Consider the following 13309-nt stretch of genomic DNA (forward strand, 5'->3'; position numbering starts at 1 on the left):
TAGGAGATGGCCGAAGTGGGGGGAGGATTTTCCCTTCTTAGACTGGAGGTTTGCTCTCCCCTGGGACCCACTGGAACTCTTCCAGGATGGTCCAGTAAGACTGCAGTAGATGGGCCTTGTGGGGGACTAAAAAGTCATTTCACCCAGTCTGCGTCTATCGAGTGATTGTCCTGTGTCAGAAACTGTGCTAAGCCCTGAGGTCGTTGCGTTCCATGAGCTAGGAGAAAGCTTCCATTGTCCCCAAACCATGGACGTATGGATAAGCGCGTAATGTATCTGTGTATGAAGTGATACATTAGAAGAATGAACCAAAAAGCAGGGCAGGGGACAGAGAGGTGCGATCTACTTGAGATTCACTGGTTGTAGAGGGCTTCTGCGAAGAGATGACTTTGAACAGGGGCCCGGAACAGAGTGAGCTGTATATATAATGGTGGAATTGCAAGTACTTCTGGCTGAGTGTGCGGCAAGTACAAAGGGCCTGTGGTTGAGAGGTGTCCGACTTGCAGTGTGGGCTGAGTACATCCATGAAGGGGAGTTTTTTAGAGATATTTCAGAGACACAGCCAGAGGTCAGAGAAGTTAGAGCTTGGAGACCGTGCAAAGCATTTGGGATTTGAAGTGCAAGAGGAAAGCTCCGGAAGGCAGGCTGTGATCTGGCTTATTTTTGAAATGCTCCATTAGGCTGCTTGGTGGAGCCCAGACCCCACTATGGCAAACGCAGAAGAGAGAGCATCAGTTGGGGGGTTGCTTTTAGCTGTCCAGAGAGGGGCGACAGCAGCTTGATCCTCGCGATTGCTGTGTGGCTACTGAGCAGTGGTGGTCTCTGAGCTGTGTTTTTGAGTGGGATGTGTGGTTGGATTAGAAATCTCCAAGGGTCCCTCTGGGTTAAGTGACCACTCCCTCTCTCCTACCCTCTGGCTGTCTCAATTATTTCCAAGCAGTCACTGTGAAAAGCCAGCCCTGTTTCTCTGCAGCTATTTTTCCTTGTATAGGGTTCGCTGGGTTTTCCAGGATATAATTGAAGTTGCTGTCATTTATTGAGCAAATTCTATGTGCGAGCAGGTTTAGTAAGTGCTGTGTATGTGTGTGTGTGTACATGCAAATAAAATTTACCACTCAGCTATGTGAGACGGGGGTTATCATCACCCCCTTGTTGGAGATGAAAAGATTAAAAAAAACTTATGCCCAGAGAGCCTTGGCAACTTCTGGAGTCCATCAGTGCCAAAACTTTGCACTCCGACGCACTGGCTCCTGGGTGCTTCCTTACCTTGACCTTGACCTTGGAACAAGGACTTTATGCCTGTAGGTAGAATTGTCCCTTCTTTAGCAAAGCTGTCTTGGCTCCTGGAAACCTGAGTGGCATTGTTGCTCAGTTGTTGAGGGAAGGCAGGGTCGTTGACTGCTTCTCTAGAACTTTCCTGCTGGGGGTTTCTGTAGGTTCGTGTGTCTGTGTTGGGAAGCAGTTGTATGTTGAGTGCTTCTGCGTGCTGGGCACTGGCCTCAGTGTGGAGATGGAGCGGTGACGGGAGCAGAGGCCAGATCCAGGAGTGTGTCGCGCACTCGGGGAGTCTGAGGTTTAGACAGACAAGGTGTGGTCTAGCTCAGTGTGCACCATACACAGGGCTTGAACCGGTCACTTCTGAGTTGAAGGTGGAGATCTCCCAGCTGGCCCCTGCTGGAGGGAGGAAGAGAAAATGCGTGTACATGGTGCAGGTGGAGGCTGGGATTGTGGCCTCGAGTCCACAATCCCAAGTGAAGACCTGTGCTGGGGGCTTAAGCAGCCCCTGTAGGACCTCCTTCCCGTTTCCAATGGATGTGGGGTACAGTCGTGAGGCCCAGAGGTGAGAGTCTGAGATAGACTTGGCCAAGTGAATGCATGTGCAGAAGCTTCGGGAACTGACCCTTTGGGGAGAGGTCACCTCAGAGTTTATTAAGCAATTGTGAGAGGTGATGTTTGGCAAACCTGGGGCACGAGGTGCCTCACACACCCCTTCCAGCCTTTTAGCCCCACCTCTCAGCATGTGTGCACACACACACATATTCGCAGAACTTCAGATCATATTTAGGGGAAGTTTCCAAATTGGCCATTCCTCTAATTGTTCCTTCAGCAAGTTTCATCTAATTGTCTTCTGCACGTGTGGGTGATTTGATTATTCAACAAAGTTGTCATGCGGCAAATGGATTTGTGCTTAATTGGTCCATTTCCAATAAAGTATGGTGTGGATTATAATAGGGGCAGTACCGGGCACGAGGGGCGCACAGAGGCAAAGGAGCACGTTTATGGAGAGTTGTCTGTGTACAAGGCACAGCTTGAGGTGTCTCCCTGTAGTCACAGTACCTTATAGAAATAAAATACCCCTGAGTTTTCTTGTGAAAATTAGAAATATCTAGGTATCTCTGAATTTATTAGCCTCTAAACAAAGATATGTATTAGGGTACTTCCCAGAAGTTCAAGGAAATATGAATTAAAAGCTAAGTTTGTATGTTGTTGCAAACAGATTTGTAAACCCATGCACATTTTCATTTTATGTATTTTTTCCATGAACTTTAAGATTTATTTATTTGACAGAGTTACAGAGAGAGGTAGAGACAGAGGTCTTCCATCTGCTGGTTCATTCCCCCAAATGGCCACAATGGCCACAATGGCCAGAGCTGAGCTGATCCAAAGCCAGGAGTTTCTTCCAGGTCTCCCAGGGACCCAAGCACTTGGGCCATCTTCTACTGCTTTCCTGAGCCATAGCAGAGAGCTGGATTGGAAGAGCAGCAGCCAGGACTCGAATCTGCGCCCATATGTGATGCCAGCACTGCAGGTGGGGGCTTTAACTTGCTGTGCCACAGCACCAGCCTCCTCGTGGTGAGCTTCTTGAGGGCTCCTCCTAGCAGTGCAAAACTAAAACCAAGAACAGTGTTTTGCAAATTTAGAGGGATGTGAGCAAGTCACCCAGAAAGCTTGTTGCATTAGCAGCTCTTGTGTGCCCTCCCTTCCTCCCTTCCCAACCCCCTGGCCCTGAGATTCTGATTGCTAGCTCTACACAGGGAGCCGGAGTCCATGGATCCTAACACATCCCCCCAGATAGTTCCAACAGAGGCGTCCTTAATCGATTGGGATCTATTTCAATGGGAAGGAGAACATGTGGTAAGATTTTCCAATCTAACGACCCCTAACTACATGGTGCTCTCAAGCCCACCTTGGGCTGAGTTACACGTGTAAATGACACATGCGGTCCAAAACAGCACCAAAAAAGGTAAAATGTTCCTTAGTGATGGTTTGTGAATTACACAGTGAAGTGCTAACCGTTGGAACACATTGGACTCAAGATAAAATTTTCACTTTGAAAATGTAGCTACTGTGAAATTTAAAATGGCCTAAGAGGCTGGCTTTGTGGCCTTTTTTCCATCTCTGTTGGGTAGTCCAGTTCTAGATGTGCACTTTTGCTGCTTTTGCTCCAATGAGTCCTGGAAGAGTTAGTTTGTATGCCCTCAAGAACTGGTCTCGGAGCTGAGGGGTATGCTCTAGGAATTAAAATATTGCAGCAGATAATGCAGACATTGGTGTGTGCTGCGACTTAGGGTGGAAAGGAAAGGCCGGAGTAGTGTGTGTGTGTCTGCGCCTACCAGAGGAGGACATGTTGGGGGCTTCAGAGCCCAGCACCGACTTCTTTCTCACCCTGCTTGTAGCTTCTCAGAACTTGTCATCTGTGTGCATGGGGCAGGGGCCATGCCAGCACACAGCACTCCTGGCTGCCCACCGGTTTCAGTAGATTAGAAAAACTCACTCCAGAGCCTGAACTGTAGACATGGCGGAGCGGGTAGGAAACAGCTCAGTCCTCCCACCCTCAGTCACTAACACTTGCTCGCTCACTAACTCCCCGGTAACTCTCATCTCATGCTCGCTACAGCCTTGTGCAGTCAGAATGCCCCACTCTCGTCTCCATGCATGCATAGATGGATGGAGGACGGGGTCCAGGAAGGAGAAGAACTTTGAACAGTTACTTGGCAAGGAAGTAGCAGAGGGAGATTTTGGTTCTAGGAACTCCATCCCTGAGGAATCCTTAGTTTGTGTTCAACCTTGTTTCTCTGTAGGATACTGAAGGTGTCAGAAGGAGTACAAGCACATTGTCAGTTCCCCACATGAATGAAACTGTAGCCGGATGATTAGCATCATGGTTTCAAAGAATGTCCACCACACAGAGACAGTTCCAAACATTAACTCACCACCCTTGCCACGAGTGGTTCCTGAAGACTTGTCCAAAACTTGGGCTGTTTTCTTTTTATCATCTCAAGTTGGGGCACACTGCATTAATCTAGACCTTAAAGCCGGAACTTGTAGAGTTTTAGGGATTTTAAACTGTAGGATTTGGTATTTATATGGAGATAAGAAGCCATTCATTTTGGAAATATAGTGAAGAGTCCCAAGACAGGAATCTGCAAGGCCTTCTGTGGAATCCCCTGTCCTGGACTGGGTTTCCTTGTGTTTGAGGTGAGGGCTTTTGTCGCCAGTCTGAGTTCACGGAAACCCTGCAAGCCAGAGGAACACGCTGGATTCTGCAGGTGCACAATTGCCAAGATCTGTCCAAGGGCTTCTGTCTCCTTGAGGAGGATCTTGAGGTTTTTACTTCGTGATGAGCTGGAAAGCGGGCTTGAGAACGGGTTGATTTGCATTTGGACCAGGGCAGGGCGTACTCCAGTGGCTCCAGGAAAGCAGATGGTCTCAGAGGTTCACATGCCGTCTTCCCTTTCTCTTCCGCTTCCTGGGTATTGGCTGTGGCTCCCATCTTGCCCACTGAGAACTGCTGAAAGAAGAGAATGTTGCTCAACATCTGCCTTGGCATGTGTGTCCCAGATGTTTTTCCTCTTGGGGTAGGAGGGAAGCAGGAATTCATCAGTGAATTATACTAGCAACAAGGCAAATCAAAGGATTTCCTTTAAAAAGTCACTTGGTTTTCATTTGGCACAGTCTTCAAAACTCAAAGATTTAGAGTGAAGAAACAGTCGTCTCTGGAGGGTGGGGATTTCTTCCTGCTGGGTACAGGTTAGTTTCTGAGGTTTCCCTTATCACTGGGTACAACACACAGTACAATACCAGATATACCAGTACCATCCAGGGGGCCTGGTTAAAGCCTAGACCTTGGCTGATCACCCTAGCCAAACTGTGGATCTCCAGGTAGACTGTTAGACCCACCCTCACCCCCACCCCCGGCATGGTAAATGGGTGCTTTTCTTGTTTTTTTTTTTTTTTAAGATGTATTTATGTATTTGGAAGGCAGAGTTAGAAGCAAAGACAGATCTTCCATCTGCTGATTCACTACCCAAATGGCTTCGATAGCCAGGGCTGAGCCAGACCAAAGCCTTGAGCCAGGCGCTTCCTCCCTGCTCTTCGCATGGGTATGGGAGACTTGGGCCCTCATCATCTGCTTTCCCCGGAGCATGAGCAAGGAGCCGGATCAGAAGTGGGGCAGCTGGAGCTTGATCCAGCGCCCATAGGGGATGCCCGGCATTGCAGGCAGCAGTGTAACGTGCTGTTCCACAGTGGCTGTGAGGTCTTGTAAACCTCACCCGAGGAGCGAGCAAATTCTCTTCCTTTCTACCCAAGGGATTCCCATGGCCACCTCTGGGGCAGGAGGCTTTAAGAGTAACATGCAGTCCTGGGGACATAGAAGATCTTAATTGAAATATAGAGAGGGAAATTAATAGGAATACTTACTGTGCCCCTGTAAGAAAATCACATTTGCTGTTAAAACACTGATGTGGGTTCAGCATAAGTGTATTGTTTCGTTAGCATGCAGCTTGTTTCAACTGGATTTAAAAGATGTTAATAATAAGTAATATTTACATTTCTCAGTAGAATTGACAAAGCACTCTACAAAACACTGGTTCATATTTCCCATTCAACAGGCAACATAATTATTCATTTTATTCCAACATAACCTTAAGTTCAAGTATAGCAATTTAAGCTACATCTGTAACTCATAAATTAGCTGCATCTCGACTCCAAAAGCATCAGTAATTGGATTGCTGGAGGTACATGCGATGATATTAGCAAAGAATTTTGCAGTTGCCTTACCAGTCTGGGCAGGAGCGAGACTGCTTTGTGAAATTCCATCAGAAGCCTGTATCATAATTTCCTATATCTGAAGATGTGTCCGGCTTCTTTTCACGTACTTTATCTGTGAACAGAACAGTACCATTTTACAAATGAGGAAGAAGAGGCCCAGTAAGACCAACGCCACTGCGGCAGCAGAACCGGAATCCGCTTGTCCACATCCAGGGCTGTCCCCGGGGCCGCAGCTTGCTCCCAGTTTTGACTGGTTGCTAAGGTTACAAAAGATGGGTTCTCTTGCTGGTCACAAGCTGTGGTGAACTTGCCAACAGAGCCTAGAATGTTCAGAAAGCAGATCTGAGACAATCTTTGAGAGGATCATTACTGTGGGTTTTGGTTCCTCGATTTCCCCCCACTCCATCTCCTCTCTCTCGCCCCTTAACTCACACAGTGCTATTGGTCCAACCCCACTGCACCTGTGCTATTGGCAGGTGTCCTGCTTAGGCATTAGGGATGAAGATGGGGAGACCAAGTAGAGCAGAGGTGGTATAGGTCATTCATCAGGTGCAAAGTAGCTAACATTGTTAGACTTGTAGTTGTGAGTTGGGGCTGAGGGTGCCAGATCAGAACCAGAGGTATCCCTCTGGGCAAGTGACATTTGATAGGAGAAAGAAAGGAAGAGGAGCCGCGTGGGTCAAGGAGGAGCAGGGGCCAAGGCTGTAAGACGAGTATGGATTGGATTGTGTGTGAGGACTGTTAACGAGGCCAGTGTGCCAGGAGCACAGTAAACCAGGAACAGAAGGGAAGAAGGTCAAGACTCTAAGAGGGGCAGGGACAACGTCCTTGGTTGGCTGTTATTCCAGATCCGTGGGAACTCACGGAAGGGTTGTAGCAGGGGGGTGATGAATTCCCAGGTATTTGTATTTGACTTGATGATGGCTTGATGGGCAGATGGACAAAGAGGTTATAATCAAACCTCTTCGATCTGTTAAATGTCAAGAGCAGTTGCTTTGAAGGGACGAGTGTTGCATCAAGACGGCAACGTTTCAGACTGCCCTGGAGTTGGTGCTGATGCAGTGCTAGCAGTTGGCAGCAGGGTGGTACGAAGACGCACGGAGTACAGTGGACGTAGTGTAGATTTCTTCGGAAGTCGCTGATGGAATGGATGAGGGGAGCGGGTGAGCACCTTGGCCGGGGCTGGGGTGGGGAGGGAGACCCCTCCTCCAGGTCAGATCTGAACACGGTGCTCCTAAGATGGGATCCCTGGGAATCGCCGCTCTCCCTTTGAGCTGTGCCGAGCCCACTCCGAGGACGGCGGGTTGCGGACGTGCCTGGCATACTGGTGCTCAAGTCCACATCTTCCCTAATAACCTTGTGTCTAAATTGTAGTGTCACACAAGGGCGTGTTTAGAAATTAGCATTTGAAAAGAAGCTTCCTTGCTTTCAGTTTGAGCTGACATGGTCCCTTTTCCTCGGTGGAAATGAAATGTATTAATCATAATAAAGCCATCGGATTCTGAAGGTAGAGGTCACCGTGAGAACAGGAGCCTGCTCGCTTGTGAGCGGGAGTTCAGTGCTACTGCGTTTTCTCGGTAGACAGTCCTGCCCGATTGGTACCTTGGGTTTTCCAGAGAGGCTGAGACCAGGCCCAGGATTACAGCCGGATGAGCATTCGCCATTCAAAGGATGCAACAGGAAAATCTGGGAGCCACGTTTTCCGTCAGTGCCTTTAGGACACCCATAGGCTGGCCCCTGAAAAGAGAAAAATCCTGCCACAGATGACATTATTCTGCCAATGTGAAAACTTATCCTGACTTTGCATGTTCATAGTCCTGTGCGGGAACACTGGGCCGCAGCCCTTCTGAAATTCCCCCGAGTTTTCAGCTTCCCGTTGCACCGTAGACCCTGTCCACAGAAAGCAGCTTTGCTGGATGGAAGCACATTAGGAATAATCCCATTCACGGGGTTCTCTCTAGACCAGCGCCAGACTCGATTTCCTCCCGAAGTGCAGATCGATGCTGGGGGTTTCTGCCACTGCCATGGGCCTCGATCCGCGGCTGCTTCTGATTGCATGGTACAATACCGGATCTCAGCAGCGACTTCTTCCAAAGCTTCATCCTTCTCGTCTTAACCACGGCCCCTCTCTCTCAGCCTCCCGTCTCTCTCTCTCCCCCAGAAGGGGAAGATCTGTCTTTGAGCAAGAGCCATTTCTGATGAGCTTCAGGACGGGGGAGGGGTCCGTGAGGAATGGAGCGTGAGACAGAGCTGCCGCTGAATCAGCTCAGCAGCATTGCTTCCTGCCATTGCTTCTGAGACCCAGAGCCCTTTGCAACAGGGAAGAGGCGGCAGGGAGAGGCTGTTCCCAGTGGGCGCTGGGCAGGATGTGTTTGTTCCCGCCATCTCTTGGCTTCTTAGCATTAGACGGTCCTTTGCTCTCTTCACTCACCCTTCTAGACGCCCCCCAGGATCTGTTAACACAGTGAGTAAGACAGAAAAACATGGCAGAGGAAATAGGCAGAAATTATAGGGAACAAGAGGGATCACGTGCATGCTAATGGGACCTGCAGGGGTGAGAGGCAAACCTAAGGTGGCCAGAGTGAACTGTTCTTCCTAGCACCCCAATCTGTTCAAAACCCCAGCAGTCTGTCAGGGGCTCGTGTGCTCACTCCCTAGCCTCTCTGTGTGTTGGTTCTGCGTGGAAGGCGGCTGCTCGCCTCTCCACGAAATTGCCATCAGCCAGAGGGAGCTACGTTCTCTCCGTGATGAATGCCCCCGCCCTCAGGACCGTCCCCAGCTCCTGCTTCCCTTACGTGGCATTCAGAAGCCCCCCCCACGTGCTTCCAGCTGCACAACTCACGGGATCAGGTGCAGGCTCTGCTCCAGTGCAGACCACAGCCCGGCTTCTGTTCTGTCTTGCCTGCCCACCTCTCTCGCTCCCTCCTCCTGAGGGAGCCTTTAGTGAACCCCTTGCACAACTATCTCCATTTCAAGCTTGGCTCCCAGGTCATCGGGCCTAAGGCTGCATCATAGCTTTGACTGGTACCAAAACAACACTCCTTAGAGTAAGGGTACCACGTGACACTGTTGCCCTGAGAGATGGAGGGATCCACTCTGATTCGGTCTGGCTGATCTTGGGCAAGTAGCCTAACCCCTGAGGTTACGGACATGTCCAGTTCCAGACACGTAAGCGTTCGATCACCTGCTTTCCACCCCTCCCCATTTATTCCAAACTCTGTACTGGAAGCCGCCGCTCGAGAGAGAGGAGATAGAGAGAAAAGACTGAAAGAAAAGGAAAAGGTCACTACCCTACCTTGTTTCAGACGCCTCCCTTTCCAGCACCTGGTCCTAGGTGGGCGAGACAGAAGGCCTGTGGGAACAGAATGGACACATTGTTGAGTAGAGTGGGACTGGGGATCCTGAGACCCTGCTGGAGGGATTCTATTAAGACATTTGCTGTTCCCCACTCTAGATGTTGATGACTGTGTCGAGAGGTTCACTTTACTGTCTCTCCTCTGTCCCTCCTTGCTTGATTGGGCATGGATAAGTCAGGAGAGAAAATAGCTCTTGAATATTGGCACAGCTTCTTGGGGGTGCTGGGCTTCTTCCACCCTCTCTCAGTCCCCAACGTGGCTACATGCGCATTGTGCAAACAGTATGATGGGGGTGGTGGTGGTGTTTTAGTGTATGTGTAGTTAGCCTATCCATACTGCCAGCCCTGGTACATGGACAGTAGACTGCCATGTACATGGATGGCCTTTGCCAGCATTACTTGGGGGAGTAGAGTGTTTTAATATTCCACAACGCGTAGGGCGTAGGCCCCTCCACACCGTCTTGGTATTTTCTGCTTTGTGCGGGTTATCATCACGTTGTAACTGCGTGTCATGGGTCAATCTCCACCTCCACTTTCCTTTCAGTTACGGACGAGTTTATGCTGCCGACCCCTACCACCACACACTTGCTCCAGCCCCCACCTACGGCGTTGGTGCCATGGTGAGTACCGAGTCCTCCTCCCCTCCCTCCCCCCAGCTGGGACCTCAGTTTGGGTTGACGGTTGACGTCCTCTCACTTTCCCTTAATTGAATTTGTCTCTTGTGCTAACAGCAGCTAAAATGCCACATTAATCCTCCCAGTAAACTTGATAAATGTCTTAATTTCTTGGCAATGTAGTGCATGTAAGTTATTATATTTCTAATTTTGCAAGTCTCACCTAGTGGAGCACTTACCTTAATGGAATAATTAGTCATTTTGATAATTAAATCCATCACTAACAGAATGCAGTGTCAATGCAGAACTTTTTTTTTTCTTTTTTTTCCCTCCCTCGCTGCTCATTCACATAGCCCCAAGGCTCCAGCCCCAGCACAGACTTCAGAGGAGCTAAGCTGCACACTTCCAGGCCTCTGCTGTCAGGCAGCTGAGCATCTGCCTGCCTCTCCTCCCCTATTACAATTCATGTTTAAAGTCATAGTCGCCCAGGAAAGAAAATAGACAGGGGCACACTTTGTGTGTGTGCCTAGCACCTAAGACAGTAGAAGGCATCAGCTGGGTTGTCTTGTTTTCTCGGGGCTGGGGGAGGGGGTCTGGGTTTTCTTTGGGGAGGGGAAAACATGGGAGGTCAGGGTGGGATGAATTTGCCTGTACTTGTTCAAACTTCTATGCACTAAAACTCTTGAGTACAGTAAGACGTGCCCATCACGTGAGAGCGTATGCAATCATTACAAAGCTTTGGCATGCAGTTTTCTGCTTGGATCAAGAATAGCAGTCCTTAACGTAAAAACAAATCCCCGTAGGCATTCGTCTGAATTGCCAATACTTTTAGACAAAAGGAAATAGCTAAGTGCCACCTCCTAGCCATTTAAAGCCATGGCCAGACGATTCACTGGAACTTAATCCTAGAAATCCAACCATGTTTTGGAAACGTATTTTTGCACAAGCTTAATTTCGTCCAGCAATTCATCTGTACGCCTCCCCTCTCAGGATCAGGCTCCATACAGACTGCTGAGCCGAGTCAAGAAGTAGATTTAAATTTCCTTCATGATTTTGCTTTCAACAACTCTTCGCTAACACCTCGTCCACCTGAGGAATGCGTTGGAAAGGAGAGTTGAATGACTATCTTCAATAGATTGTTGAAATTCCACCCCCAAAGTAGATGCAGCTTTCCCTAAGGGACCATAGTGTTCATCCAAGAAACAAAATGAGATAGTGCATCTGTTCCCACTGTCCTGTGTGTATATCAGAGCCCTTTTCACTCCCAGGACAGGTTGACTGAACTTGGCTGGACAGGGCTTCTCTTTGTAAGGAGCTTTTAGGGGAGGTCAGGACTGGCCCTATCCTTAGTTCTCCAGGAGTGGCCGGGGACGGGTAGGGGGTGCCTCCATTGCGGTTGGTTTTGAGTGTCTATTTTTCACATTAGTCTTTTTGATGATGCACGTGTTGCAAAAGGAAAATGTAAAAAACACACCCCTCAAATTGCTTTGTTTCAGAATGCTTTTGCACCCTTGACTGATGCCAAGACTAGGAGCCATGCTGATGATGTGGGTCTCGTTCTTTCTTCATTGCAGGCTAGTATATACCGAGGGGGATACAACCGTTTTGCTCCATACTAAATGACAAAACCATAAAAACCTTCCAATGTTGGGAGAAAGGAAGCTTTCCGAGGCCTGAGTATTGCAATACATGCAGTAGTGCATCATTTTAGCAACTCTAAAAAAATAAAAAATAAAGATAAAAAGAGGAAAAAAATTACATTTTTTATCTTATACCTCAGATATTTTGTTCTGTGTATTTTAATATTGTGGGTCTTTCATTTCTGAAGGTTCCGTAGTTTGGTCGCTGGCTGTAGGAGTTCTTGTGGTTGCACTAGAGAGATGATAGATATGAATAGAAACTGGTTAATGGCCATATCCAGAGTGCTATATGATGTAAATGAATTATATATGCTGACTATGAAGCTACTGGGGTTATCAGCTGTTTGGGAAGATTGTAAGTGACTACAGTAGTCATTTTTTTTTCTGCATCTGCTTATTTTATTTTGTGAAAGGGGAGGCTGGGAGGGGCTTAGGGGACTGGGGTTTGACTGAAAGTAAAAAATATATATATATAGTAACTGATGAATCTAAACGACCCACTGCACCAACGATCATTTATCAATGGTTCTAAGTTACTCATTGCCAGTTCAAGCCAAAGGTTGTGTTGTTTAGGGGGTGCTCCTAGTACCACTGGTGCGTCTGAGTTGAACGAAGCTGTACAAACCCACCCTCTAAACCATTCTACCCGGCAGTATTCAGCTTCTTAACCAGCCGCTAGTTATTTAGGCAACAACTACTAGTTAGACCATCAACAAGTATTCTTTTTATATTTCTTCCAGTATAATAAATTATTGATATCATTGCTGACTTTTATATTATGGGAGGGAAAAAATAACATTAATAAAAAGGTGATAAAAAGCACTGTTTCTATTTTTTTCTTTTTTTCCAAAAAAAGAAAGTAATAAAAACTTAAATTCTTTGTACCAGTTTAAAAAAAATGTATAAAACTTACATCTGTGCAGTGGAGTTGTTCAGTTCTAGATCCAGTCTATGAAGCTTTCGTTTTAGCCAAGTAGAACTGTTAGAGACAGACGTATAATTTTTATGGAATTACATGATAATCATATTCGGATTTATAGCAGCATTTTACAAGTATTGCAATCATTGAGTAGAGATAATCATGGTATTTTCATCAGCTTGGTACTTTTTGAAACACGACCACGTTGTGTGAGCACTCTGCAATTTTTCAGTCCGTGAGAGCCTGCCCTCCCCTCTCTCCCCCACGCCCAAGGACTGCTCTCAAACCTGGCTCTGTAGTCCATCTCCGAGGCCCAGGACACTTGTCAGAAGGAAGCAAAAAAAAAAAAAAAAATAGCTCCAGCCTCTGCGCTCCCAAAGAACAAAGTCCTCCCCCCCCCCCGCCCCCCCGCCCCCTCGGGTCCAGGGCCAGAGTGACACGGCCGAAAAATTGCAGGTTGTCTTTCCATGCTGTCCTGTTTACAAGTTAACCTGAGTTGGGGTATCTGTCACGGGTCTTCCTGTTTTTGTATTTCAATACAATACAGCCGCAAGCTGTCCCTGAGTAGTTTTGCTGCCATAGTGACGTCCTCACGTGCACAGTGCAGGGCTATGGCACGCACCTTAGTTACCCACTCACCGCTGTGAACCTGCCAATCCGCTGTAACAGCTCTGCTTTCAAACAAAACCAAACAAAACTCAAAAAAAAAAAAGTGTTTGTGATCCAG

The 13309-nt window shown here is 47.9% G+C and overlaps 1 protein-coding gene across 2 annotated transcripts in view; it reads left to right on the plus strand.

The window, feature by feature from the left end:
• The window catches only part of RBFOX1 (RNA binding fox-1 homolog 1), a 364369-nt gene extending 352605 nt beyond the window's left edge, over window positions 1-11764 (plus strand). For both annotated transcript variants that reach the window (XM_062180761.1, XM_062180760.1), the window contains exons 12-13: window positions 9954-10029; window positions 11520-11764. In XM_062180761.1, coding sequence (XP_062036745.1) covers window positions 9954-10029; window positions 11520-11642 — 199 coding nt within the window. In that variant the 3' untranslated portion in view covers window positions 11643-11764. The remainder of the gene's footprint in view (window positions 1-9953; window positions 10030-11519) is intronic.
• The last annotated feature ends 1545 nt before the right edge of the window (window positions 11765-13309 follow it).

This window comes from Lepus europaeus, chromosome 21 (genome assembly GCF_033115175.1).
Source record: "Lepus europaeus isolate LE1 chromosome 21, mLepTim1.pri, whole genome shotgun sequence".
Taxonomy (NCBI): domain Eukaryota; kingdom Metazoa; phylum Chordata; class Mammalia; order Lagomorpha; family Leporidae; genus Lepus; species Lepus europaeus.